At 43.3% G+C, this 27,258-nt stretch overlaps 1 protein-coding gene across 3 annotated transcripts in view; it reads right to left on the reverse strand.

Annotated features, from left to right (window-relative positions):
• Window positions 1-3,230: 3,230 nt before the first annotated feature.
• The window catches only part of GRIN2B (glutamate ionotropic receptor NMDA type subunit 2B), a 417,330-nt gene continuing 393,302 nt past the window's right edge, over window positions 3,231-27,258 (reverse strand). For all 3 annotated transcript variants that reach the window (XM_032253693.1, XM_032253694.1, XM_032253695.1), the window contains 4 exons: window positions 13,270-13,430; window positions 11,274-11,461; window positions 8,479-8,717; window positions 3,231-6,051 (listed from right to left, as the gene is read on the reverse strand). In XM_032253693.1, the coding sequence (XP_032109584.1) occupies window positions 4,198-6,051; window positions 8,479-8,717; window positions 11,274-11,461; window positions 13,270-13,430 (2,442 nt within the window). In that variant the 3' untranslated portion in view covers window positions 3,231-4,197. The remainder of the gene's footprint in view (window positions 6,052-8,478; window positions 8,718-11,273; window positions 11,462-13,269; window positions 13,431-27,258) is intronic.

A 27,258-nucleotide genomic window follows, 5' to 3' on the forward strand; every position in this document is an offset into this window, starting at 1 on the left:
CTGTACAGACGACTCCTACTGTATCACATCATACATGCGTTTTGGCACCACTGACACCAGCAACATTTAATGGAATCGTTTGGGATTTTTCCCCTCAGTCACAACGTGGCTGTAGCCAGTACAGAGGAATACACATTAAGGATATTTCCCAAGTTCTGGCTGAGGATACACAGTGACAGATTTTGAAATAACAAAGTCCACTGCACATGCATCACTTTGAAGGGTGTGCACATTCTCGACTCAGGCAAATTCAAGGGTTAGATTATTGAGGTCAGTGGAAATGCTGAGATTTAAGCATTGCCACTGAAAGGAGCTGATACAGGACCACGCTCACCAACCACTTCTGCAATGGAGGGGAATGATAGAGGGTACAAAGAGAGAAAGCATGGATTCTTAAGAACATGGGAATAATAGGTACTCCTGAGGGTATCTGCGGAATCTCACAGTTTTGGATGGATTGGGTATTGTTTCATCTCATCTGTGATATAGACTGGGCTTATAGCTGAATTCTTCCTCATGCATTTTACTTGCTTATTTTTCTGGAATTAAGTAACATCTAGATTTTAACAATGCCCAGCCTTCCTTTAAGTTTTCTTGAGCAGACCATGAGTAACTAAGTCCCAATGCAAATATCGGTCAAAGAAAAGCAACCAATTGGGGCCAAATAAAGAGTTTAGAAAAATAAAATTACCTGCTAATAGCTTTCATAATGGGAGGATAGGAAAAAATATAGTGAATATACTGGGTAAATGGATTTGGAAATTTTATCCTGTGATAGAGGCTGCCAACCTCCACAAAGCCAACAGTCTAGGAAAAGGAGTTCTATTTGTCTGGTTAACCCAAGGCCAGATTATGAACACCTGGCTCGAGGTCAGTAGCACCTTCCTGATGGCAGTAATGAGGACAAGGCAAATAAAGAGCCACCATGGGCACCATTGCTCACATACCCACCCCTGCACCTCTAAACCTAACTAACTTTAGCAACCTTGCTAAGGGAATCACCTCGCCACTGAGTTTTTAGTGGATCCTGTCATCTTTTCTAGGCAAGCATGCAAATTTGTAAGACACATATCCAGCCCTACCTCTCTGTGACCAGATATCACTTGCTTCAAAAAGTACAGTTAGTGGAGATTTTTCCAGGTGTGCTTGCCAGGCTGTTTTCTAAGGGTGGAGATGGTGCAGGGAGTGGGTCAGTGCCCAGATCCTAAGGAAGAAAAGTCAGACGACTGAGATCATTGCTTCAGCATCAGAGGAGGCCGCTGGGAGATTTCTCAGGATTGAGCTTTCTGAAACCTTTCAGTCACACCAAAAATGGGAAGTTAATTTGACCTAATTTCTGGTTAAGCCCTTTTGGGAATCTTTCCTACCCTAGGTACTGACAGCAGATATGATGCCACCAGCCTGTCTTTGTGTGGAATGCAGTAACCTAGGGTCTACCTAGAAGATCGGAGACAGACCTGGGGTCTGCGTAGAGCCAAATTGAACCCTACGTGAAGCCTGGCAAAGTGCATGAACATTTCTCACAGACCAGTAAGAAGACTTTTTTTTTTTTGGGGGGGGGGGGGGGGGGGGGGGGGGGGGGGGGCGGAGGGGAGGAGATGGACACAAATTACTTTCCCCTGGCTTTTTCACCATCATGGCCTCCATGGGCATTCACTTTTTCCAGACACCCTGAAGCAAAAGCCATACAAAACAATTCCCCCAATGGAAAATGAAAACCCATAACAAAACACTTTTTCCCTCTCGTTCCCATCCCCACCCCACTCCCTCCAGCCCAACACCCTGAATACTCACAAGAGAACACTTTATCTATACAAAATTAATTAGAAAACAAAATATTTACATATGAAATAAACACCATCTTGATTTCTGTCGCCAGCGGAGACAAAGAGCCCCCTTGGTTCTAGATTGCTGTTCGCTAGGTTAGTTGGTTTGGTTTTTTGTTTGAAAGGGGTGAGGTAAGAGGAAGATGAGGGAATGAGTCCCTGACCCCTGGACAGAGTCAGGGCGAAGCGGTGTTTACACGGCCCTTTGCCTTCTTCCTCCTGGAGGTGCCTCACGCCCTCTGTCCTCTCTCTCAGTCTTTCCTGTTACCTAAGGTAAAGCACTCCGTGCTCCTCTCTCCAGATCTGTGAGAGGTTCAGCCCCGTGCCCCCACGTTCATTTTAGAAAGGAAACAAAGCTTTACAAGGCCTTCAGTTGGCTTTAAAATGAAAGATACTGAGGTAAAAATCAAGGAGAAGGGTCGGGGGCAGCAGTCAAGGGCAGGATGAGGAAGGGTCGCAAGTGAGGGCGAACAGGGGCGAAGAGCAGCCCTGGAGGGAGTGACTTGAAGAGACATGGCAGCTTCCTTCCAGAGGAGGATGAGCACCTTTCTGGTTTATGTGTCCTGTGTGCAACATGGCGATCCTGCAGTCAAGCTTCCACATAGACCCGGGGCTCTCTGGATGCCTCCCTGTGTAGGGGAGGATGGCAGGACAGTGGAACTGACCCACAGAACAGCCCTACCCCAAGCTTCAGGACCGGCAGTGACACATATTCATTTCCCTTCTCAATTTTCCAATGTTAAATGAAGGGGGCATCACGTCTGCCGGTACCCTCATCCCTGGAGTTTTATACATATATGTATCTTTTTTTTATTCTTCAGTGGTACAATTTGAGAGGGAAAGGAGGTGTTGCAGGCAGGTGGAAGGGCTTCTACCAAGAGTGTTCACTCTAGGCTCAAGTCACATTGCCAGGGAGCCAGGCCCAAAGAGGTGGTAGAGTCCCTCTCTGCTCCCCTCCCCCAATCCCAAGTGTCTTCCCCTCTCTTTGTGCCTCCTGAGCTGCACTCATGGAGGCAAGCTCATTTCTCTTAACTGTCTGCTCCATAGCAGCTGTAATCAGTTTTGGGGGAAGAAGCCTGCTCTTCCAGCTTCAGGTTAAGTAAGAAGGGATCAAAGCATTGGAAACATCCCCCTCTCTCACTTACCCTACCATACAGACTCCTTGCGTCTTCAAAGGCTTCTTAGCTCCTCCCCAAATCTTGGCCAGTCAAGAGTCTAAAAACTCAAAAAGAGCTTTGTAGGATCTTTTGCTCTCAAGTGTGGGCAAAAGAATCGTGGCTGCAAAAATTGTTTCCCTTTAGCCTTCCTGGAAAGTTCTAGGTTCAAACTGGTCAAAACGATTGCCGGCCACAGAGGACTTGTTTTTGTACCTTGCTCTTGCAGGCTTGCGCACCGCCTTTTTTCATCTAGACCATAGAATCTTCTTTATCAATAATTTTAATTCTCCTTATTCAGGAAGGATGAAGGGAGACACAGCCAAGATTCAAGAGACACGTGGCCATCTCTGTCTGTATATAAGCCAAACAATCACACTGCTTGGGGATATTGAAAGAAACAACAGAAAGAGTCAAGGTTGCCTTTTCTAGAGGCACCTGACTACATGTGGGTGCAAGTGTGCATGAACACACATGCATACACAAGCCAGCTGCTCTTGCCTCCAGGGCACCATGGGACATTGTCATAATATACTTTCCCATTTGTTCAAGAATCCACTCCCAACCAATGACCTTTTGTTCCTGTTCACCACCACTATCGAGTCTCATGGGGTTGAAGCAAGCATTTTTTTGGCTTATATATAAACACACATGGCTTCCCAACCTCTGCTAGGCACATGATTCCTAGACAGATGCCATCTTAGCAGCAAGAATTTAGCCAGAGCCTCTTTCCTTTCACAAGCAGTGTGCTAAATGGTCTCACGTAGATGCTTTTGCTTCCTCACCTAAATGAAAAGATGAGTTTGGGAAAAGCTACCTTTGTGCTCACATGGCCTCTTTTTGGTTCCAGCTTCACTCAAAGAGGATGGCAAGGAGCTCTTCTACAGCAGGAGGAAGCTCGCATGCAGCCCTTCCTTTCTCCGCTCCACCCTCCCCTGCTGAGAGGGCCCATGGCGTCATCTCATGGGAACAGGAATGGCTGACAGAGCGGGGCGGGGGGTGGGGAGGAGAGAACTGCGAAAAGGAGGAGAGATGGTACTGGTCACCGGGGTTGCCCTCAGTAGGAACCAGAACTCCAGGATCCCATAAATAAATTAAAACAACAAGAAAGGAGCAAATGGGAACCAAGTTCACCCCCGTCACCCTCCGTGACATGCGCATCACACGACCCACAGCCTTACCCTCCCGTACCCACCTTAACCTCTCTGTTCCCTCACTCAGACATCAGACTCAATACTAGAAAGTTTCTCATAAACATGCCCATTGCTGGAGCCATTGAAAGCCCTGGGGTTTTTGTTGTTAGGCACACAGGGGTTGGACTGGTTCCCTATACAGATGTCCTTCTGGAAACGGGCTGGCACGGCCCCATGAAGGGCCGAGACCACCGGCTTGTTGGTGACAAGGGCCCGGAAGTCTGGCCTGGCTTTCGACGCCCCTGCCACCGGCTGCCTGAAGAAGTAGGATTTGCTGCCATGGAGCAAGCACTGGTCGTCCCCAAAAGTGGGGATGAAAGGGTTTTGCGTGACCCGGTCAGGGTAGAGCGACTTGCTGAGCATGTAGCCGCCGCCAGGGTTGTTGTGGTGGTGGTGTCCGGCAGTGGGCACTGAGGACTTGTTGTTGGCAAAGGTGCTCTCGCCAGCTGACATCTCAAACATGTGGGCGTAGGGGCTCCCATCCATGAATCGGCCCTTGTCTTTCAGGCTCACGCTGCGCGGGGCCAGGGCAGCTTCTTCCTTCTGCAGGTCCACGAAGGTGTCGTAGGAGTGCTGCCGGCGCAGCTTGTTCCGGTTCTTCTTCTGGGCCTTGGAATTAGTCGGGCTCTGAGGGTACTTGGTGGTGGAGGCGTTTGATGTCACCGCCACCGGGGCAGCCGGCTGGTCCAGTTCCTGCAGGGAGTTGTCCTCGCTGATGTCATACAGGTTACCTGCTTTCTTGCAAGCCTCACACCGGATGCACGCCTGCCTGCCCGAGTTCTGACCCGGCACCGCCGTGGAGTAGTTGTGCAGCTTGGAGGGGCAGCTGCGGCAGAAGTTGCCCCCGGACCGGTCCTCCCACTCCACGTTGGTCAGGTTCTTCTCCCAAGGTGCAGGTACCCCGCTGACCACGCCGTGCTTGTCACCCGTCCCATGCTTGATGTGAGACCTGTTGGTACAGGGCCCTCCTCCGCTGACCGAGTCACGCTTAAAGTCATCACTCCGCTCCTTGTAGATGTCGGTCAGGTCCACGTGCTCCCAGTGGGGTGAGTTCTCCTTTGTTCGGAACTGGTCCAGGTAGAAGTCCCGTAGCCCTTCCTTGTCCCTGAAGTAGCGCTTGTGGTCAGGGGAGCGGGGCGGTCGGCGACGGTAGGCCAGCTCAATCTCGTCAAACTCCCTGCGGGACTTGGCCGAGGCCGGCCGCTTCTTCAGGCTGTCCTTATATTGCTGCTTACGCCTCTTGGCGGCATTGCCCTCGATGTTCCCGTAGGTGACGGTGTGGGTTGAGATGTCAGAGACATCGGAGCGGATCAAGTCGTCGTGGCCACTGTAGCGGTCGCTCTTGAAGGAGAATTTGCCATACAGGTCACTGAGCTGGCTGTGCTTGGAGGAGGGGAGGCCGATGTCCAGGGGCTTCTTGCTGATGGACCTGGACTGGGTGCTGAAGGGTGGGTTGTCACAGTCGTAGAGCCCGTCGATGGAGCTGGCGCTGCCGATGCTATGGGGCCGGTGGTGATGGTGGTAGTGATCTTGGTACACATTGCTGTCCTTCAGCTGCAGGTTTCCGAACGTTCTCTCCACCTCACTGATGTAGTCACTGAAGAGGTTCTCCTCGCAGGGGGGGTTGTTGTAGGATTTGCAGTCAGAATGCGTGAAGCTACGGCGGTGCTCTGAGATGTCATAGACGGACGACTCCCGTCGGATGAAGTCCAGGGCGCTCTGCGGGGAGCCGTTCACGCCAGAGAGGTTAGCCATGTTCTTGGCCGTCCGCAGCAGGCGCAGGATGTTGGAGTGTGTGTTGTTCATGGTTGCGGTGGGGGAGTTCATTACAGATTGGCGCTCCTCGATGGCCACCCCATGGATGCAGCTGTAGATACCCTGAAGCAAGAATGGGGGACAGGTTAGGTCTCCAGCAAGGCTAAAAATGACCACAAAAAATACTCTCCCACCAATAATTGCCCCAACCGGATAAGAAAACATCAGGGAAAGCATGAAGTGAATAGTTTAACATATTCAAAAATCTGGCTAGAAGCTTGCCTAATTTAAGCCCTGAATTTGGTGATTGTCATGTCATGAGCTGAGGTCAGTGATCTGGCCATCAGAGAGGAGGCATGGCCACACCAATAACTTGAGCAAAGAGACTGGAATTGTACGATACGGCATTTTTGCCTCAACTTCACCGTTGACTTATCTTGGTTTTCTATGTCTAGATTTTCGCATCTTAAAAATGAGGCCATGATATCCACCCATAGCAAAAAGTATTGTCGGCCTCCTGGAGATAAATGGCTGTGCTCTATGAACGCTGAGGTTGCTCTGCCGTGGCTGGCCACTCCTGGCTGGCAGTAAAGCCCCGCGAAGCTCAATAACTCACAATTGCCACTCTTTTCCAGCTCTGACAAATTTTAAGCAGGTTTTAGAATTTTGGTCACCAAATAACAGCTGAGCGATTCTCTTCTTGAGCCAAGCATGAACAAAATTCACAGAGAGAGAGAATTAGGAAGCCCTGGGGTCAAAGAAGGATTTTTCTCCTGCTGTGTTCCACACCGTGGGAGGGAAGAATTGGGACAAATATTCAGTACTCAATAGGAATAAATAACTCCCTTGTTGAATTCTCTCTTTAGCTCCTGTTTTCTTCCTTATACTTACTCACTCACTGTCATCATCAATAATTAACATCTTAACAAATTAGTATTGATCGAGAGCTCCCTGTGTACAGCTCCTTGTACAGGGCTTTGAAGGACACTGTCCAGGAGAGGTGGTGGGCTGGGCTCCTGGAGGGCTCAGTATGTTTTATTCTAAAGTCGAGGCAACCTCCTGCTCACATCTTGCTCCCTACCTGGAAAGGTGGACAAACTTGGAACTTTTCTCCCTGGCTAGGGAAAGTATTTGAAAAGAGGTTGTTTGAATTGCATCATTACAACAAATGGGACTAATTTGGAAAGGGAAGCTGTCCCAGTGGATGGGAATGAGAGGGGAGAAGGTTAGAAGAAGAATCATAGCTAAAGGGGAAAGAAGAAAGGTTTAGACAAGCTAAGTCTCATTGTCCCCCAGGGAATCAGCAACATAGAAGATCTTCAAGGTGAGGTTATTCCACTTTCCCAGTTCTCCTCCTAACCCCTCCTGATTGAGATCAAGAGAAAATTCCAAGCCTTTTTTTCCCTCTATAGAGGCATTGATTGTGTCAAAGGATAATCAGTGGGGTTTTTATTACAGATCACCAACTCCCAAAACTTCTGGCATTCCCCTATCTTAGATCTTAGAGAAGGGCTACCAGGAAAGCAACATGGCTCAGGGATCATCACCACCCCAAGTTCCATCCTCCTGCTCTGAGCTCACTCGATGGCCTGAATTAACTCACAGCCAGAGAGGAAATGGAGAAATTGCTCTCTATCAGTAAAATGCTGATAGGAAAATGATGAAAAGATGAAATAATGAGAAAATTGATTTCCCATTAATACAGAACTCCATTTGAGTCAAAGTTGGCCATCTCTGGAACCTGGCCCTCCATTCTAAAAGGACATTTGAGTTCACCTCTCACAAATTAGTTTCTCTACTTTATTAACAAAATCAAAAGAAGCTCACTTTTTAAAAAAACTGCTCCCTGTTTTTTTGTGTATGCCTTTCTGCTCATACACAAAACTATCTATCTTCCTAATGTCTCATTTTGAGCTAGGAATGAAGAGGAGACCTAAATAAAAAATGACCTAAGAGTTTTACTCTTGCTCCAACTAGGGAAGTTTCTGGCATGTAAATTTCTTATGAGTCAGAAATTATTTCTGAAGGTTCTGCTAAGCTCTCTTTAACTCTCCATAACCCACACATGGTTAAAACATAGAGTGAAACAACTAATAATATACCAAAAAAAAAAAAAAACCCAAAACTAAAAAAGATATACCTTCGTATGTTGGAATAAGAGAGAGATGTTACACATTATTATTTAAATAAAAATGTATGGTTTTAAAGGATTAGATAATTAATACAAGTTATACAGAACTAACTAATGGTGATGAAAGGCATTTGGTAAAAAGCCAAATTTTCCATTTTGACAGATCTGCCAGTTCTTTAGAGAACCAAATGCCCAAATCCCACACAGAAAGCTGTTTCTTGAAGGAAATATAGTATCACCCACTTTTTTGAGCCACTTGAAATCATATCACACAAACTCCTGAGGAAACATACATGATGTGGTTTCTTGCTTGAGCAACATGGGGCTGGAGATCGTGTCCTCTTGGGTCTCTCTGCTTCGCACAGTGCTAGGCTAAGCGGTCCTTAATGAGATCTAGGCATTTAAATCAAAATACTTACTCTGCTGATGGAGAAGACCATGCCAGGCGTGCCAGAGCAGACACCCATAAAGCAATGCCGGAACTGCCAATAGAAAAGGTGTTCGCAGATGAAGGTGATAAGGCTGAGAGCCATGGCCGCGCCCAACATGTAGAAGACCCCAGCCATGTTATCAATGTCCAGCTGGCTGCTCATGACCTCGTTCTTCTCATTGTGACAAATGCCAGTGAGCCAGAGAGCTTCCAGTTCTTCCATTTCCCCTGGGGACAGGACAGAGAAGGAAAACAGATGGAAAGGAGTAGAGAAAAGGGGAAAAGAGGGGTATTGAACATGAAAGAGAAAAAAACAGAGCAAAAAAGACAAAAAGAAATGAATAAAGTTGTATTGAGCAAGAAAGAGAAATGGGAGAAAAAGAGACAAGGAGACAAAAAGGAAATGAATAAAGTTAACATTAATCTTATTAACACCATTATATATTAATTCAGCAATGTACTCAGTAAGCATTCAATAAAAACTTCATGTCAGTACTGCAGGTGATACGAACACATGAGATGTCGCTCCTGCTCTCCATTATCTAGCCTGTATAAATTGGCATACAAGTAATCATAATGACAAGCTATCTGCAGGTAACAAGAGTTCAAAGTGGTGACAGTAATTCTGTGGATGGCATAGCCAGTGGGTTTTCGTGAAGTAAGTAGGAGTTGGAGGTGGGCATGTTGGATGGATGAATTTTAATTTACATTGTACAAAAAGGCACTCCAGGCAGCAGGAATAGCATGATCAGTGGGAAAACACAAGGAATGTTTAGGGAAAGGCATGCAGAACAGTTCAAACAGAATAATAGTAGGTAAAAGAAGCTGAATAAAAAAGATTGATGCAAGAGCGCTGAAGACCTGAGTATCAGATTAAGCATTCTGCACTTTATAATAGACAGTGGGGAATAACATAATCAAATGAGTGATTCAGAGAATTGCTCTTAAAATTGTGCAAAGCAGATTGGGTAAGGAGAAAAGAGGCAGAAAGAGATGGGCAGAGAGATTGATTGATTCCCTAGTGCTCCTCAGATTTACTGATCTCTTGTTGAAGCAAATAAAGAGCAAAGAGGAGTAAGCTTGGGTAAAATAAGACCCCCAAATTGAGTTGCCTCCTTTACACATTGTTTAAGGGAGCTTTGATTACTGTAATTCATGTCAGATTTCAGTGATCTTTTTCCACTCACTAGACATTAGGAAGTAGAAAGGAACTGGTCCAAGACAAAAAGTAAAAGAAACCACGTGCCCTAGAATACTTCTAGACAAGGAAAACTCTGAAACTCTCATGAAGAAAATTGCCTATTCCAATAGTTCTAGTTTGGCTAAAACATTGAACTTTGCTTACATAATCTGACTAAAGCTTTGGCAACTTTTGCAAATCATCTCTTTCTCATGGATACAGTCTCCATTATTGTATTTAAGTGACAGCTACAGTAAAATTACAGAAGATCTTATACCAAAGTGGCTTGGTAACACTCCAGCTAAAACATACTCCTATTTTCAATGTTAATCACATCACTTTCCCCTCATTTATTTGAACAAACTATGATTCTCCTAACCAGCGGAGCAGACAACTTCACCTGGATTCTGTAAATCCACCTGTGGTCTTCTGCTTCTGATCTCATCCTTAACAGCAAAGCTTCTGCAGACATAACTGAGATAGCCACTTGGCTGAAGGCTGGTGAAGCCAAGTAGAGTCTGGCTGCTGATCCATCACTGAGTTAGTTTCTGTGATGCTAACAGAAAGAGTAGATTCTTTGTACAATAAAGTGAAGAGGGAGGCAGAAGACAGGGGTATCACGAAACAGAAGATGAGATCTTTTTCAGCTCAAGTTGGTGGCTCAGTCTGCTGTCAGGATTGGCTGATGGTGTCTGCCTATGAGGACCCTAGCCCTGACTTCTGCCTCTTCCAGCCAAAAGAGCAAGATGGGAGAAAGGGAAGAGTGAAGAGATGGCTGCAAGTTTATAGGTCCAGAGGTAGGGCAAAGAAATAAAGAGCAGAGACCTTCCACAGTTCCATCTATTGTTTCGGTCACATGTGAGATGATTGGATGAAACATCTAATGTCAGTTCTCCTACTTTATCCCTGAAGGTTTGTTTATGTCTGCAACCCAAAAACAAACCTCCTTGACAAACTGCTTCAATATTCTCCCTGCCATCTTTCATTATTATGGGGTGAAAGATGTTATAGCATCCTCCATGAAATATGTATGTTGAAGTCCTAACACCCAATACCTTGGAATGCGACTTTATTTGGAAATAGAGTTATTGCAAACATAATTAAGCTGAGCTCATCCCAGAGTAGGGTGAGACCCTAATTTAATATGACTGGCATTCTTAAGAAAAAAGGAAATTCAGACACAGACATATGCAGAGGGAAAACATGCACACTGGTTAGATGCTATGTGAACATGAATCAGAGGTTGGGGGACCTTCTGCTTCTCCAAGATAAGGATCACCAAAGATTATCAGCAACCCACCAGATACTATGAGAGAAGAATGAAACAGATTCTCCCTTGCAGACCCCAGAAGAGAATGACCCTGCTGAAACTGTGATTTCAGATGTCTAGTCTCTGGAGCTGTGAGACAACACATTTCCGTTGTTTAAGCCGCTCAGTGCAAGGCACTTTGTTACAGCAGCAATAGTAAACCAACATGTACCCAAAAGCCTCAGAATATACTGTGAAATGCTTGCCTGGAAATGCACAGGTTAAAGAAATGGAGGAAAAGAAAAGGTGGATATTCGTAGAGGACAAATGGGCACTTTCCCTTTCTTGAACTCACCATCTCCAAAGAGCTGCAGGATAGCAAGGTCCACCTGGCGCTTCCACCCAGAATCTTTTTGGATGGCAATGCCATAGCCAGTGGAAGCAAAGACCTTCCCACTGCCAATGGTCACCAGCTTGCAGCCTTCATCTCTGCCTGCCATATAGTTCAGCACTGCTGCATCATAGATGAAGGCATCCAGTTTCCTGCACAGAAAAAAAGCAAACAAATCCAATGGAGGAATTTTAGAACAAAACTACCTACGGGGCCATTAATATGGAGCAGTAAGGTTCCAGAAAACTATGTGGAGAATTGGTTCAAAGTAAGGTTTAAGTTGGAACTCTGCCAGAATCTAAAGCCTAAATCCCAGGCTGTTCTTTATGTGATTTGGGTTGAAAGGAGGAGTTCTTTTCCTCCCACTGGGAATGATGAGAATGTAAGTTGGGCCTGAAGCCAACTCATAAACTGTGTCTGAAAAGAAGAAGGAGTAAAAAGGGATCAATAAAAATAATAACAGAAATAATGAAAAGTAACCACCGCAACGAGCAACAAATAGCATGGGGTTAGATTTATATAACATTTTTCATTTCTCAGTTCATTACAGTCTGGAGTGGGGATAAGTGTAGGTGTTTGTGTTTCAATACATGTGCAATGCTATTTCTGTGGTCAGAAAAGTTCCAATATTCTGTCGTGCAGCACAAGGATAGAGGTGAGGGGTTGAGGTGCTGGCAGTTCAGGCTGGTGTAAGAGCAGATGAGTGAAACTACAAGAGAAGGCAACATACAGAAGAATTCAGATCTCTCAAATATATAAATTACAGCATATAGTTCCTAAACATATAAGAACCTCATTTTATGTATTTCTCCCTTTGCAAGGGAGAAATACATAAAAAAGGGAGTAAGACCAGGAGTAGGGCAGGAAGGCATAAATCAATATTTAAAACCAACATTTAAACATATCAAAGGTAGAGGAAGAAATTTAGATATAGCCATACAGGTAATAGAGATGTCTGCAAGAAAGAAAAGCCACATCATTATTTCCTTCATTTTTAGTAAGTAACTTTGTTAGGTACACTATAGAAAGGGACACACCAAAAAACCAAAGCCCTGATATGAATGAGAATGGTGGGTGTAGCAGGCGTTAGGCTACCCAAAGCGCTCCTACCTTCAAGCTCAAATCCCATCTTCTGAAATCTTCTGTGACTGTATTTATGGTGATAAAACAGAATCTAACAGTATTTTAAGTAACCATGTATCTAGGTGCCTTTTCCAGACCTAGAGCTACAAGGGTATTGAGAAGAGGTCCAAGTGCTGTTAGTCATCACACAACAAAGAAAATCAGCTACAAGACTCTTTGACCTCCAAATCCCAACATCTATACTGCTCCATTATCCATCATCCTCCACAGCTGTGGCGTGTGGAGGCCAAATGAACAAAGGGACCAGTGTGGCTGGGACTGTGCAAGCCAACACATGTGTAGGTCACAAACTCCTTTTAATGGACAAACATTCCCTAGAGGACAGAATATGTTAACACAAGCTGGCACTGGAGATCAGTCAACACATTCTTATTGTTAGTTATCTAAAAACATTTTCACTTTCCCCGTTTTATTTCTCCCTTGTCCATGAGACACCAGAACCATAATTTTCACCTCTTAGACAACAGGTCTTTATTTCATACACAACACAAATACCTTATCCTTGACTCTGCCCTCCTACTTCTACATTTATTTCATTCTTATTTAATGGCTACATTAGTGCAACTAGAAAATAATTTGTAAAAAAAAAAAAATATATATATATATATATATATATAGAAGTAATAGCATAGGAATCTTTGTACATTGATTCAAATGATACAATCAAATTTAACTCTGAAATCCTTAAAGAGCAAATGAAGTCTTCTTTAACATTTTATGATACCAAGCATTGTATACCTAGTACATGTGATTCAATAGTATGCTTAATAAATGGGAGAAACAGATCAAGGACTCTGAGCCTGGAAGCAATTCTTACCCTGTTTTCAGGGAGAGCAATGCATCATCTACACCCCTCTGGTTGAACTTTCCCATGTAGGCATGCATTTCTGCATAGTTATTGCGAATATTTCTCTCTGTGCTGCCGTTGGGCACGGTCCCAAAGCGGAAAGGGGGTGAGAAGTCATTAGGTCTCTGAAACTGGAGAGAGAAAAACAGAGAGAGAGAGGGAGATGGAGGGAGAGAGAGAAAAAAGTCATTTTAGAAAATGTGAAGAGACATTAAGTTAGCATTAGTGGATTTATAATGGAAGGGACCCAACTATAATTCACCAAATACATTGGCCCTCAGTCAGGAGCAGCAATTGAGATCTGAAAGCAGACTTCCATTCAATTCAATTTAGTACATACTGTTGAGAGATTTCTATTTGCCCAACTCTGACTTTAATCTGTAACCCTTCTGTGTTCCTTTTATGTATACTACACAGTACCAGTGCTGATGGGCCAAAGGAATGCACTGGTAGCTTAACTGCAGTGGACGAGTCACCTTTATTTCTAAAAATTACGTAAAATCTGTATTCAGGTCTCTTAATTTAAACGCCTAAGTACACTGTCATTGCACTATTATGTCCATAGGGCCTTAGTGAGATGAGCTATGTGGTACTTCTGAAGATAATTTGTTGAGTATCAAATATGTTTTGCTAAGAAATGTTCTTTTGCCCTTCCCTGATGCACTCGAAGCTCATATTTATCCCACATGAGTTGTAGGATAAACTGTACAATCAAAGACAATTTTAATTATGTTCCTTTTCTTGCTTGAGAACTGAGAGTGCATCTCCAGTGCCTATTATAATAAAGTGAAACCTCTTGGATTTTCATCCCTATGACATCAGCTTTATTTCTGGCTATCACCCTGCAATGCGTAAGTCTTTACGTTGCTTCCTGAACATGAAATTTGTTCGTTTGTATCTTCATGGCCTCATATAGTCCATCCCCTCAGTGCAAACTCATCTGTTTCTCTAGGCCAATTTATATCCTTCGTTTCAAAATAAAACTCAAAACAATTTCTTCAAGAAATCTTTTGTGAATTCTGTCTTCCATCATGTCTGCCCAAAAGTGACCCATCAGAACCTGTTATTCTTTGTTTAGATCACTGTAATCCTACACATGCAATTACTTCCTAAATGTGCTAGTCTCTGATGTCATCATGAAGAGTTTAAACTCTAGATTGAAACAGATATGGATTGAAGACCAGCTCTGCAACTTATCACTGTGTGACCTTGGGCAAGCAGCATAAACTCTCTGTGCATCATGTCCTCATTTGTAAGAGGGAGATGATAATGCCTAGTTTTCAAGATTGTTACGAGGATTAATTAATATAATGCATAAGAAGTGCTTGGCACAGCACCCAGTACACAGTAAGTACTCAATAAATATTCTCGTATACTATTTTAATTTGGATCTATATTCTGCATTTCCTAGTAAACCGGCTCTCTAAGCTTCTTATTGCGTTACTACAGTAATGATCACTGTAGGTGTGCTGTGCTTTGGCATCGGAAAGACAATGAAGATATATTAAGTCCTCTTGGTTTCAAGTAGTTGTGCCATTTTCTTTGGAGATATATTTGAAAATCTAACCTGCGAACTCAGGAGAACTCTGAAGCTTTGGGATTGCCTGGGCTTAGAAGCAATTTTTTTCCTTCTTAGAATATGGGAGTTTCATGGGCCACAAAATGTCTCAGCACCAGGAGCCATAAATGCCATCTTAAGTGGTCAGTGCTGGCCATGGTTAAAAGGAGAGGCATGCAGTGGTGTTAGGCAATCTGTGATGCATCAAACTACTACCACTTCCGAACTGAGAAAGCTCATCATAGTGCTTTTCACCATTACAAGTTTTGGTTTGATTATTTTGAAAGGGGTTGTAATTTTTAAGTGGATAAAGACACTACAAAAGAGTAAGAAAAATCTAGAGCCAAATGGGCCACTCAAGGTTAACTGGCCCAAACCTTTCATTTTACAAGTGATAAAACTGAAACCTAAAGAAGGTAAGTAATTTGCTCCACATCACACAGTGGCAGTGATAGCTAACAGATCAGAGCTAAATTCTCCTAATTAATAGTCACTCCTCACTGTCCCCCAGCAGATAGCAAGCTTAAAGTAAACAGGGATATGCTTTATTGGAAGAGACAGACACCAGAATGCTTTGCGTATCACTATCAAATACAACACTTTTAGATGTTTGAAGAAAGTATTCCTCAAATCAAAAGTAGAGTAAATAACTATGATAGACAGCAATACAACTAATTAACTCTCTTTAATCAGTAATTCCCCACAATACTACAGCAATGACAACTGATGTTTATAATGACTAAGGTACTCTAGGGCCCAAGGTATTTTCTGACACATCAATGAAGATTGCAATCATGTCCAATACAATTCTGGTATAAATGATTATACTTTAATTCTTCTGAAAAATGGCAATCCATGCAAGGTATATGCAATAATTTTATGTTAACTAAAAGGAATCCAATGCCCAGAGTGCCTTACTTCCTGATGAAGCTACATTATAGGCAGTTTTCATACAGCTCTTTATATAGTAATTTTTAATTTTAAATTATTTTTAGGTTTCTAAATCCTGTTTTATAATTGTATCCCTGAATAAATAAAAGCCAAAGAAATGATAAAGGGTCTAGAATGGCCAAGATAACTTTGAAAACAGAAAAAAAGTTAAAAGACTTACACTACCTGACTTGAAGATTCATTATAAAGCTACAGTAATCAGGACAGTGTGGCATTACCATAGAGTCACGTCACTGGAACAGGATAGAGGGCCCACTAACACAGCCACACATATGTGGTGCAAAGGCCATTCAGTGGAGATAGGATGGCCTTTAACAAATGATGCTGGAACAATTAGATATCTGTTTGCTAAAAAGGAACTTCATTTCACACCTCATAAGATAGATGACAGAACTTAAAGTGGATCATATACCTAAAATGTAAATACTAGAATTATAAAACTTACAGAAAGTATAGGACAAAATATTCGTAATCTTGAGTTAGAGATTTCTTAGCTACAACACCAAAAGCACAATCCACCAAAAAAAAAAAGTTAAATGATAAATTGGAGTTCATCAAAATTAAGAACTTCTTTTTGAAAGATGCAGTTAAAAAAGATAAGCCACCAACTGGGAGGACGTATTTGAAAATAGATTAAAGCTATTAAAAAACCAAAGGAATTAGATAATAATACAGCAAGGCTTATATAGTTACGGCATCCTTCAAAAGAAAATAATCAGGCCTGGTGCAGTGGCTCATGCCTATAATCCCAGAACTTTGGAAGGCCAAAGTGGGTGGACCGCTTGAGCTCAGGAGTTTGAGACCAGCCTGGGCAACATGGTGAAACCCCATAGCTACCAAAAGCACAAAAATTAGCCATATGTGGTGGCATGCACCTATAGTCCCAGCTACTTGGGAGGCTGAGGTAGGAGGATTGCTTAAGCCCAGGAGATGGAGGTTGCAGTGAGCCAAGATTGTGCCACTGCACTTCAGCCTAGGTGACAGAACAAGACCCTGTCTCCAAAAAAAAAAAAACTAATAATAATCAGAGAAACCAAGCAGTCAGTACTGGGAAGAATGGGGAAGTGCTGGTCTTAGAGGCAGAGAATTTGGATTTCAGCTTTGTCTCAGGTCAGCTGCATGAACACAGGCAAGTTACTTAAATTTATAGATCCATCCTCTTTTCTGGAAATACTATTTTAATGAATAATATGTAAAAAAAATATATATATCTGGCACATGATAGAGTCTTAAAATTCTTAGTTGCTTCTGTGGGGATGAAGTTCTAACATCTAGAATTGTCCTATGTAAGGCAATGTTCCCTAAGATTGAAAATTCTTATTCTCTAATTTGTTCCTTAAACTAGGCCAGTCTGGAGGCCAATAGGGAGAGTACCTTGTCCCAAAATTAGCCAAAACAGTGAGTGTGCCTTTTCTTTTGAAAACTCTTGTCCAAGCTTGGTGAGATCTGTGAAGTTTACATAAAACAGAGATTTTTTTATGCTGTCATTGAAACTTGAACTGTACTAAAATTCACAACCATGGAGAACTGTTTAGGGAGGCCCATGGGGAAGAAGGAAAAAGTACCTGATGCTTCCAAGAAATGCCCTTGTAATAAAACTTACCCCAAGCTGTAAGGCATTATATGGTGCTTGTTTAGCCTGAGTGGCAATCAGAGCTTTCTAGGGCTTTGGGAAGGAGAAAAATTTAGCACTGTCAAGAACTAGAATGTCTTAACATTCATGGAACAGAAAGGATCCTGAAAGAAACATATTTTTAAAAAATTTAAAAGCCCAATATGTCAGGGAGATCAGTAATTGAATTAAAAAACTCAGTCTGACTTCAAAGTAGGGAAATGTATACAGTACTCTTTCTTTTTTCTTTTCTTTTTTTTTTTTGAAACAGAGGCCTACTCTGCCACTCAGGCTGTTGCAATCTTCACTCATTGCAAACTCAACCTCCCAAGCTCAGGTGATCTCCCACTTCAGCTTCCTGAGTAGTTGGGACTACAGATGTGAGTCACCATAACTGGCTAATTTTGACACTTTTAGTAGAGACAGAGTTTCGCCATGTTGGTCAGGTTGGTTTCCAACTCCTGGCCTCAAGTGATCCACTCTGCTCGGTCTCCCAAAGTGCTAGGATTACAAGCGAGAGCCACCACACCAGGCCCAGTACTTTTATTAATCACCTTTAGTGATCATAGAGCTTCCTTGAATGTGGAATCTTTTTCTAGAAGCCATCCAGATTGGAATTATCAACACATAGATTTGGATAGGAAAGTAACACAGACAGGAAGGAACCTTAGGGATCAGTCCCATTTCATAGATGAGGAAACCAAAGCCCTGAAGAGATCAAGTAAGTTGTTCAAGCCCACACAGTGTAGTGGGAGGACAAGCTGAGACTTGGCCCCTGAGTGTGGCCTTCCCTTTGCCAGCTGAACAGCCCTGCTCCTGCCTCCTACGGAGTGAAGCCACACACTGTAAGTGGGCCACATAGAGTATCCTTCCTTTTGTGGCAAATCAAATGCCAACTCCCACCCTTCCCACTGCATTTAGCACAGGACTTCCAGCAATTGCTGTGAGCGTATACTTGCACAAGGGCAAAACAATGCCAGAATGTTACGAGAACTGTAATCTTATTTGACCCTCTTGGAGAGCAGCAGGGAATCAGAATTCAGCCCTCTGAGCTGCTGGATCATCTCAGCCTCCATCTTAATGACCTCAAAGTGAATTAGTCTCCGCAGCCATGCAAGGAGAAAGGTGCTCGAGGGCCCGGAGTCAAGGCCCACACTCAGAGATGAGCAGACACTAGGGCCCTGGGCTGTTTTGGCTGCCAACTTCCCACTAGAGAGCTTCTCATCCAGCCTGCTGCAAAGAGAGCAAGTTAGGGAAGTTCGAGTCTGGTCCATTTAAAAAATAGTTAAATAAATATATAAATTGATTTTCCTATGTATTTAGCACTGTAAGTCATTAATAATTGCCACTCTTATTCAATACCTATGACTGTACTGGGTATAAATTACACTGTCTTTTTTAACTATAAAATGCATCCATTCATTTGGCAAATATTTGCCGACCATCTATTAGTACAGGAGACTGTATTAGGAACAGAGATACAAAGATGAAAAAAAAAAAGACCCAGTTTTCAAGGATTTTGCATTATAGAGAGTTAGAAACAAACAGTTTTTCATTCATTCACTTTTTCATTACATTTACTCATTTCATTCATATACGTAAGCATTCAGCAAGTATTTGTTGGTGTTTATTGTGTAGGAGGAGATGCTGGGTGCTGAGGATGCAGTATTAGAGTATGATCTTGCCTTCACTAAGTTTACACTGCAAAGAAGAGAGACAAATATTAAGCCTGTTTTTAAATTAATTTCTAAACAATCTTTTGTGGGGATGGGGTCTCTCCATGTTGTAAAGGTTAGTATTGAGCTCCCAGCCTCAAGCACTCCTCCCACCTCATCCTCCCGAGTGGTTGACGAAAGTCAGCCACAAATTATTTGCCACTTTATGAAAAAGAGGTCAATGTCCCCTCCCCACCTGGATTCTGAGCTGGCCTAGATGACTTGCTCAACCAGTGAAAGGTGGCAGAAGTAACAGTCTGGGCCTTCTGAGGCAAAGGTATAAGCTTTGCAGCTTCCACTTTGGTCTTTGTAAACCTCACTCCGAGACAATCAGTGCACCATGTCAGAAATCCAACAGCTGTGAGGGCAGAATGCTGGAGATTCCACCTATAGGTGCTCCCATCTGCAGTCCTAGCTGAGCCCTGGACTTCTAGCCATTCCAGTCCAGGCACCAGGCATTAGAATAAAGCCATTATGGACTCTCCAGCCCAGCCCAGCCCAGCCCAGCCACTCACTGAATATCAGTCAATGCTACATAAGTTGGAAGAACCCCTCAGCCAAGCCCTACCCAAATGTCTGACCCACAAAGCAGTAAAATATAATAAAATGGTTCTTGCTTTAAGCCACTAAGTGTTGGGCTAGTCTGCTGTGTAGCACTTGGTGATGGAAACACAGATGATTTCAAATAGTGAAAATGAAGTGCTAGGAAGAAATTGACAGTATAAAAAGATAAAGAGTGACTGGTAGGAAAACAGGTTTAGACTGGCTATCCTGAGAAGGCCTCTGAGAAGGTGGCATCTGAACTGAGACCTGAATGATAAGAAGGAACCAGGCATACACAGACCAGGGGGAAAGTGTATCAGGCTCAGGAAACAGCAAATGCAAAGGTCCTGACATGGGGAGACAAGGTTGGTGTGACCAGGGGCTATAATGAACGTGGCAGGTGCTATGAGCAGCTGTGCCCATGCAACAGTGGGACAACAGAACAAGGGGGGCTGTCTTCATGGTGTCCCAGAGCCTGTGCACTGGGGCTGACTTAACCATTTGAACAAGAGAAGCAAAGTGCTTTCTAGATAGAGGCAAGTGTCTGTTCAAAGACACAAGACAGTGAGAGAGACTGAGCACGATCAGAGATCATGAGTAGCTTACTGTTGCCAAAGCCTAACAGGTTTGGCCATGGTGACAGGTTGACACAGCTGAAGAGGGAAGCAGGGCCTGGATCACAAAGAAAGTTGAATTCTGTGCAAAGGAGTTTAGAGTTCATAATCTAAGGGATGAGAAACAGCAGAGCTTCTGGTGTTAAGCTGCCTGATTCAGATCCCAGCTATGCCACTTGATAGCTGTGTGACCTTGATCAACTCACTTAACTTCTCTGTGCCCCAGTTTCTACATTTGTACAATGGGTTGCTAATAGCACCTACCTCATAAAGTTTAAGTATTCAACCAGTCAATCTGGGCACAGTATTAGCACAGTGCCTGGCTGATAAATATACTATGTTAGCTATTGTTGTTATCAGTATTATTACTATTACATCATTGTCATCATCTTCATCATCGCCATTGGAGGCAACTGAGGAACTCTGCAAGAATGACAAAATTAGGCTTTTGTGTTAGGAAAAGTCCCCAGGTGCTGATGTGCAGAACAGGTTGAAAGGAGTAAGATGGAGAGAGGAGCTGAAGGGGGCCTGAGCTCTGGTGAGAGTATGGGTGCTACAGTGGGAAAGAAGGAACAGATGCATCATCAGATATGTACCTATACTACTAGCTAACGTATAAGACCACAAAGGTGTGTGCCATTGCTATATAAATTTCCTGGAAGGCTTCTAGAAGGAGGCCAGATTGAGGCTGGCAGGGAGGATGGATTGGCTTTGGAAGGGTGGGGATGGGGTGTTAACATCAATTTACACTAGAGGAACTCTCTGCTTTAAGACTCCTCCTCCAACCTGGTTAGTTTCCAGGGTGAGAATGAAGAAACACTTGTTGAGGAACCTTTGAGGTCCTGGTACCAGGAGAAGAGCAGGTTCTGAAAATGAAACCAAGAATGTCCTAAATACTGATGGTGTCCAAGAATGGTGGTTCTGACTACCAGTCAAGGCCATCTCCTGATCAGCTGTCACCAGGTCCCAAGAAGAATAGTCAGAGTCAGATCCAGTGAATGACAGCACAAAGATGAAAGCAGCTCTGCTAAAATGAAGAGGATGGAGAGGCACTGCCTTCTTGGGTAGTTGGCTTCCCTGAAAAATGGCTCTGCTCCTTTAGTCTGTGTCCAATCAGCATATGCAGATTAGGACAAACCAGTGCTGTGACCTTGCAGAGGCGGATATTGGACATCCTGTTTGCAGGGATCCATCCATATGAGATATGGAATCTGGGGGCTTTTGTCTTCAAAGCTTGACAATCCTACACATACATATTCATTCCATTGCTTCTGATTTTACATTTGCATCACAAAAAGAATCAATGCCCAAATGCCACTCAGCCCTTCCAGGCACCCAAGAGAAAAGGTGGGAAAGGCTTAGGAGATTCGAATGGCTTTGGGCTTGGGCTACTAATTATGAGGAGGTGGCAGCACATGAGGATTCTGAAGATACCACATTTTTACCTCCTCAGCACCCTCCTATTATTAGTGTCATTACCCTATTTTATATTTTAATAGTACTTTTAAATTATCGACTTTTATTGTCGTCATTTTGATTGACGTGCAAGTCCATGAATTTTAACCATGTGTGGAATCTTGCAGTCACCACCACAATCAAGACACAAAACAATTCCATTACTGAAAAAGCTCCCTGGTGCCACTCCTTTCAAGTCACACACTCCCTTTGCTCTTAACCTCCAGCCACTCTCACAGTTTTGCCTTTTCTAAAACATCATATAGATGGAATCCTATAGTATATAGCCTTTTGAGACTGGCTTTTTTACTTAAGATAATGCCATCGAGATTCATCCAGGCCCTTGCATGTATCTGTAGGTCATTCCTTTTTACTGTTGAGTAGTATTCCATTGTGTGAATGCACCAGTTGATCCATTTATCTATTGAAGGATGTTTGAGTTATTTTCAGTTTTAGGTAATTATGAATAAAGCAGCTGTAAACATTCACATACATGTTTTTGAGTGAACATGTTTTCATTTCTCTAAGGTAAATATTCAGGGGTGGGAGTGATGGGTTATATGTCCCATGCTCCCAAAGTCTTTTTACAACTCTTCTGTCTTAATCTTCTCAGTTTTTCCAGGAACTATCAAGCAAGTACAGCAACTGACATTATTTTCCTTAGCCCGGGGTGTTACAACAAACTGTGTTTCCCATCACTAAATCTTTCCATAATTGTATCCTATGGCCCAACTAGGGTGAAGGGATATGTATGCATGACTCCAGACTCTTGGCAGCCTCTGAAGAGGAGAGGAAGTGGCTGGAGGAAGCGCCCTCTCTTCTCTTCTACCATGATCCCTTCCTGGACCCAATGGGGGAAGAAAAAGATCAGCGACCACCCAAGGAGTAGACTTTCTGAGAGCATGAGCCCCTTTACTGTTCCATGGCCCATAAGTGCTCAGGACAGATGTGAAAAGGAGGTAGTCTGTGCTTACACTGAAAAGACAATTTTGGCTGAGCACAGCAGCTCACGCCTGTAATCCCAGCACTTTGGGAAGCTGAGATGGGTGCATCACCTGAGGTCAGGAGTTCAAGACCAGCCTGGCCAACTTGGTGAAACCTGTCTTTACTAAAAATACAAAAAATTAGCCAGATGTGGTGGTGCACACCTGTAGTCCCAGCTACTCAGGAGGCTGAGGCAGGAGGATTGCTTGAACCCGGGAGGCAGAGACTGCAGTGAGCCAAGATCACACCACTGCACTCCAGCCTGGGTGACAAAGTGAGACTTTGTCTCAAAAAAAAAAAAAAAAAAAAAAAGAAAGGACAATTTAGTGATAAAACAGTAAGTATACACATAGGTTATACTTATGGGCTCAATGGTTATGGGCTCAAAGATCTAAGTTCAAATTGGAGCTCTACCACTTATTAACTGTGTGACTCAGTAGGCAAGCCACTTAGCTCTGAAACTGAATTTTAACAATGTTCCAAGAGGAGAAATAAGGTATAGCATCCCACTACAAATCCTTCATTTCAAAGCATGGGGCCCAGATTGGCCCCCATAGACCCTACCCCTAAAACAAACCTGTTGTAAATATGGTAACAGATTAGAAAGTTAAATTCTTCACCTTCATGAAAGAATCTAGAATGGAGGTGGTAGGAATAAATAATTATTGTTATATTTCATTATAAAGTATTCATTGGAGAGAATATTGTTCAATTTCATTCAAAAGGCATGGCTGAATTATGGAAACGATAACATTACAGAATGTAGCTGGAAGATACTGGTATATAGGAAAATTGCCCAAATTAACTCTGTTCTCTTCCTGGGCCCCTGATGAATCTGAAGACATTTTGCTACTGTCAGAAAGGGAGTTAGCATATAATAAGCATTCAACACCTTAATTGTTTCTGCTCCTTTTCCTCTTATTATTAACATTACTGCCATAATTGCCTACAGTGACAAACACCCCTAAGTTTACATGTGAAGAGACCTGTACTTGGACATGAGAAGGCTGGTCAGTGGCCTTTCTCCTGGCTCCGGCTGTGCTGTCATTTGAGGATGTGTCTTCACAGCTCTGGATGCTGTGCTGCTGGGGAAGGAGCTCTGTGCCTCTCTGAGCTCAGTGTGAAGCTGGGGTTCTATAACAGGCCTTAGAAGGGTGGGGCTGGTGGGGACTGGAACTCCTCCAGTCATCACCCTCCTGCTGGGGCCAAAACAAAAGCCTGCAGCAAATAAAATACCAGTTCTTCAGATTCCTGGAATTTAGTTAATTACCAGTTTTCCTCGCAATGATGATTTTAATGCAATAAAGCAGTCATTTCTTTTGTATTTTATAAAATTTGGATTTATGAGCCTTAATCAATATTTCCTGAAATATTTCATAAAATCAGATAATGGCATGTTAGCTAGCTGAGGCTTGGTTCGTGAGTTAACAGAGCCAAGAAAGTGAGTTTATTCCTGTATTAACCTTCACATCACATAACCTGTACCTTGAGGTTTTAGGTGTTTGGCAAAGTCATGTGTCTGGCCATAAAATACCACATCAACAGCACATATTTAATGGGAATAAACCACATATAAGTCACTGAGTTCTGAGATAAAATGAGGCGACAGATACTATCCCTACCGTTAGAGTTTAGCTGGAAATAATAATGATGATAATCATATAATGCCAGCAGCAGGTAACACTTCCACAACACGATGTGTCACAAATTTACATATAGTAACTTATTAATCCTCTCATTAACCCTATGAGGTAGGCATTATTATCCCCATTTAATGGACAGGGAAACTAATGCACAGATAGAATCTGAATAAGGCCATAAAGCTGGAAACTATGGGAGCAAGGATTCAAATGCGTGATTCTCACATTTCACTGTAAAACACACCACAGGGCTCTATGCGAATAGAATGGATGGTAAGAAAACGTATAGACTAAGGAATCTAATGCCTGAATGAGTATGCCTATCCAATGGGAGGTAAGGAAAGTAAGGGATACGAAAGTTTAGAGGGAGTGAAAATCATTACAAAAGGATATGGCTGGGGAGGCTGCTCAGAGCAGGCAGAGATGGAGCTGACTCCTCCAGATTGGCCAAGTTTATGTAGGCAAAGAGGTCTGGAGGAGGGTGATGGGGCAAGCGAATGGCATGAGCAAAGAAGCACCAGGACGTGAGCATGGCGTCTGCACTGACGTTGGAAGGAATGTTTGGCGCCTAGATAGAAACCGTCCAATGAAGCACACTGAATGGTCAGACTGAGGAAGGACACTGTGAATCCCACAGTGCTCAGGTGTAGCCATCATTCAGCTAAAGCAGCAGGGCTTGAAGAACAGAGAGGTTGGAGAAGGGATGTTTACTGGAAAACTACTAAGAGCCTGGACTGTTTTCAGAGGGAAAATAATAGGAGGGATAAATGAAAAAGACATCAGAGAGGAAGCCTTTACAGAATCCAGGTCTGCCTATGTATTCAGAAGAACTAAGGAGAGGAGGTGGCGGTCAGCCTCATCCCCACCACTTCCTCTCCCACTCTCCTCCCTCCCTCACTCCTCAGCAGCCACACTGGCCTCCCTGCAGTTGTTAAAACTCACCAGGCAAGCTCCTAACCTCCCATGCTCCTCTCTGCCCCAAAAGCCCTGGATATCCACATATATTGACCCCTTTCTAACTTCCGGCCAGACTTAATTGCCTTTTTATTTTCTGCTCTTTTCCTCCTTAGAATGTGACATAATGGACACAATTTTGGTCTTCTTTGATCACTGCTGTGTCTCTAGTGCCTAGAAAAGTACACAACACTTAGTAAGCTCTCAATATGAATGAATGAGTGACTTAAAGAATAAATGAATTGCACATGTGGATATATTTATTAAAAACTTCATTCAAAGTGCACCATTAGACATTGATATATTATCATGAAACACACGGCCGAGCACTAACATTCCTCAAATCTAGGGCTAGTCTAGCATCTCTGGTGAATAAGGAGTTAATGTGTCCTAATGCCAACTGAGGACATTTTTCCTGGCACTTTCTCCATTTTTCCTTCACAAAATATATCAGATCTGAAATCCTGCAAGAGCTTGTCAGATTTAGGACTTGACAATGCATATGAATATTTCTTTGGCACCAAAAATGTGACAGAGTTGGAGATGATTATGATAACACAGAGATGAAGTGAAACAGAGGCATAAGGACAGAGGCATTTGAGTTTTATCCTTAAGTCATCCTGTGCATGACAGGTGGCCTTTGTTGAGCTCCTTCAACATATTCTTACTCAAGACTGTTACAAAGAGGTGTTATTACCATCCACTGCACTCCACCTCCCAGACTAACCTGAGAGGGTACAAGGGATTGTTCCAGATATTTTCTAAAAGCTGTGGGTGCTAGCAGAGAGAAATGGCCTTTAAAGAAGCTTTCAAGTAAAGGAGACAGATGGATTCACCATGGAAACTGGGATTCTGAAGTTATACCAGGAGCTCCAGCAGCTCATAAAATTTTGGAGGCGATAAAGAAGGTTACTACCAAGATTTCCACATGCAAGATGCCCCAGTGAATTTAGGGTGCTCCAGTTATTAGCATGATCACCTGAGGTTCTAATACGGTATCATCATCTTCAGAGTCATGAAACTTGCTTAGGTGGGGGAGAAATGACAAAGACCTGTGCCAGGTGGGGGCCAGGGTAAGTGAGGATCCAGTGGGAAGCAAGGCAGTGGGACCAGCATGTCTCTGCCCTCCGGGCAATCAATCAGATCCATCAGTTCCAAAAATGCCAGCATGTGCACTCACTGTCACATTGTGACCCACTTACTGCCCAGCAGAGCTTCTTCCTTTGGTGAATACAGTCAGCCCTATGCAAGGGACACTCTGGTTTATGGAATGTCAGCGTTGGGATGCAGCCTGGTGATCCCATCACGCATAATGCATCCCCTTTGGAGTTCACAATGGACCAGCGCAGGAGAGGACTCCGACAATCCTTTGGTAAAGAAACTTATTTAACCTTGACACAGCATTTCCCCAAACTTATTTTCCCATAGATTTCTTTTTTTAAAGAATAGCTATTATGTTTCCCAGAACACTCACAAGCTATGAAATACTTTGAGAAATGCCAATTGAGCAACTTTCTCCCTGTACAGAGGAGGAAACAGAGGCCTGGGAAATTCAGAAGAATCAAGGAGAGGAGATGGCATGCAAAGACCAAACAGCCATTGCCCACATCTGTCTCAAGACCAAATACCCATCCAAAGACCAAATAGCCATTGCCTGTACCTGTCCAAAGACAATCCAAAGACCAAACAGCCATTGCCTGCACCTGTCCCAGGACCAAATTCCCGTCCAAAGACCAAACAGCCATTGCCTGCACCTGTCCCAGGACCAAATGCCCATCCGAAGACCAAACAGCCATTGCCTGTACCTGTCCAAAGACAATCCAAAGACCAAACGGCCATTGCCTGCACCTGTCCCCCTCTTGTTGTTTTCATTTGGTCTCCACCCATGTATTGGATGCCTATTCTACACCAGGGACTGCCCTTACCACTTGAT

The sequence above is a fragment of the Sapajus apella genome, unplaced genomic scaffold, assembly GCF_009761245.1.
Source record: "Sapajus apella isolate SASKATOON/1434 unplaced genomic scaffold, GSC_monkey_1.0 scaffold84, whole genome shotgun sequence".
Taxonomy (NCBI): domain Eukaryota; kingdom Metazoa; phylum Chordata; class Mammalia; order Primates; family Cebidae; genus Sapajus; species Sapajus apella.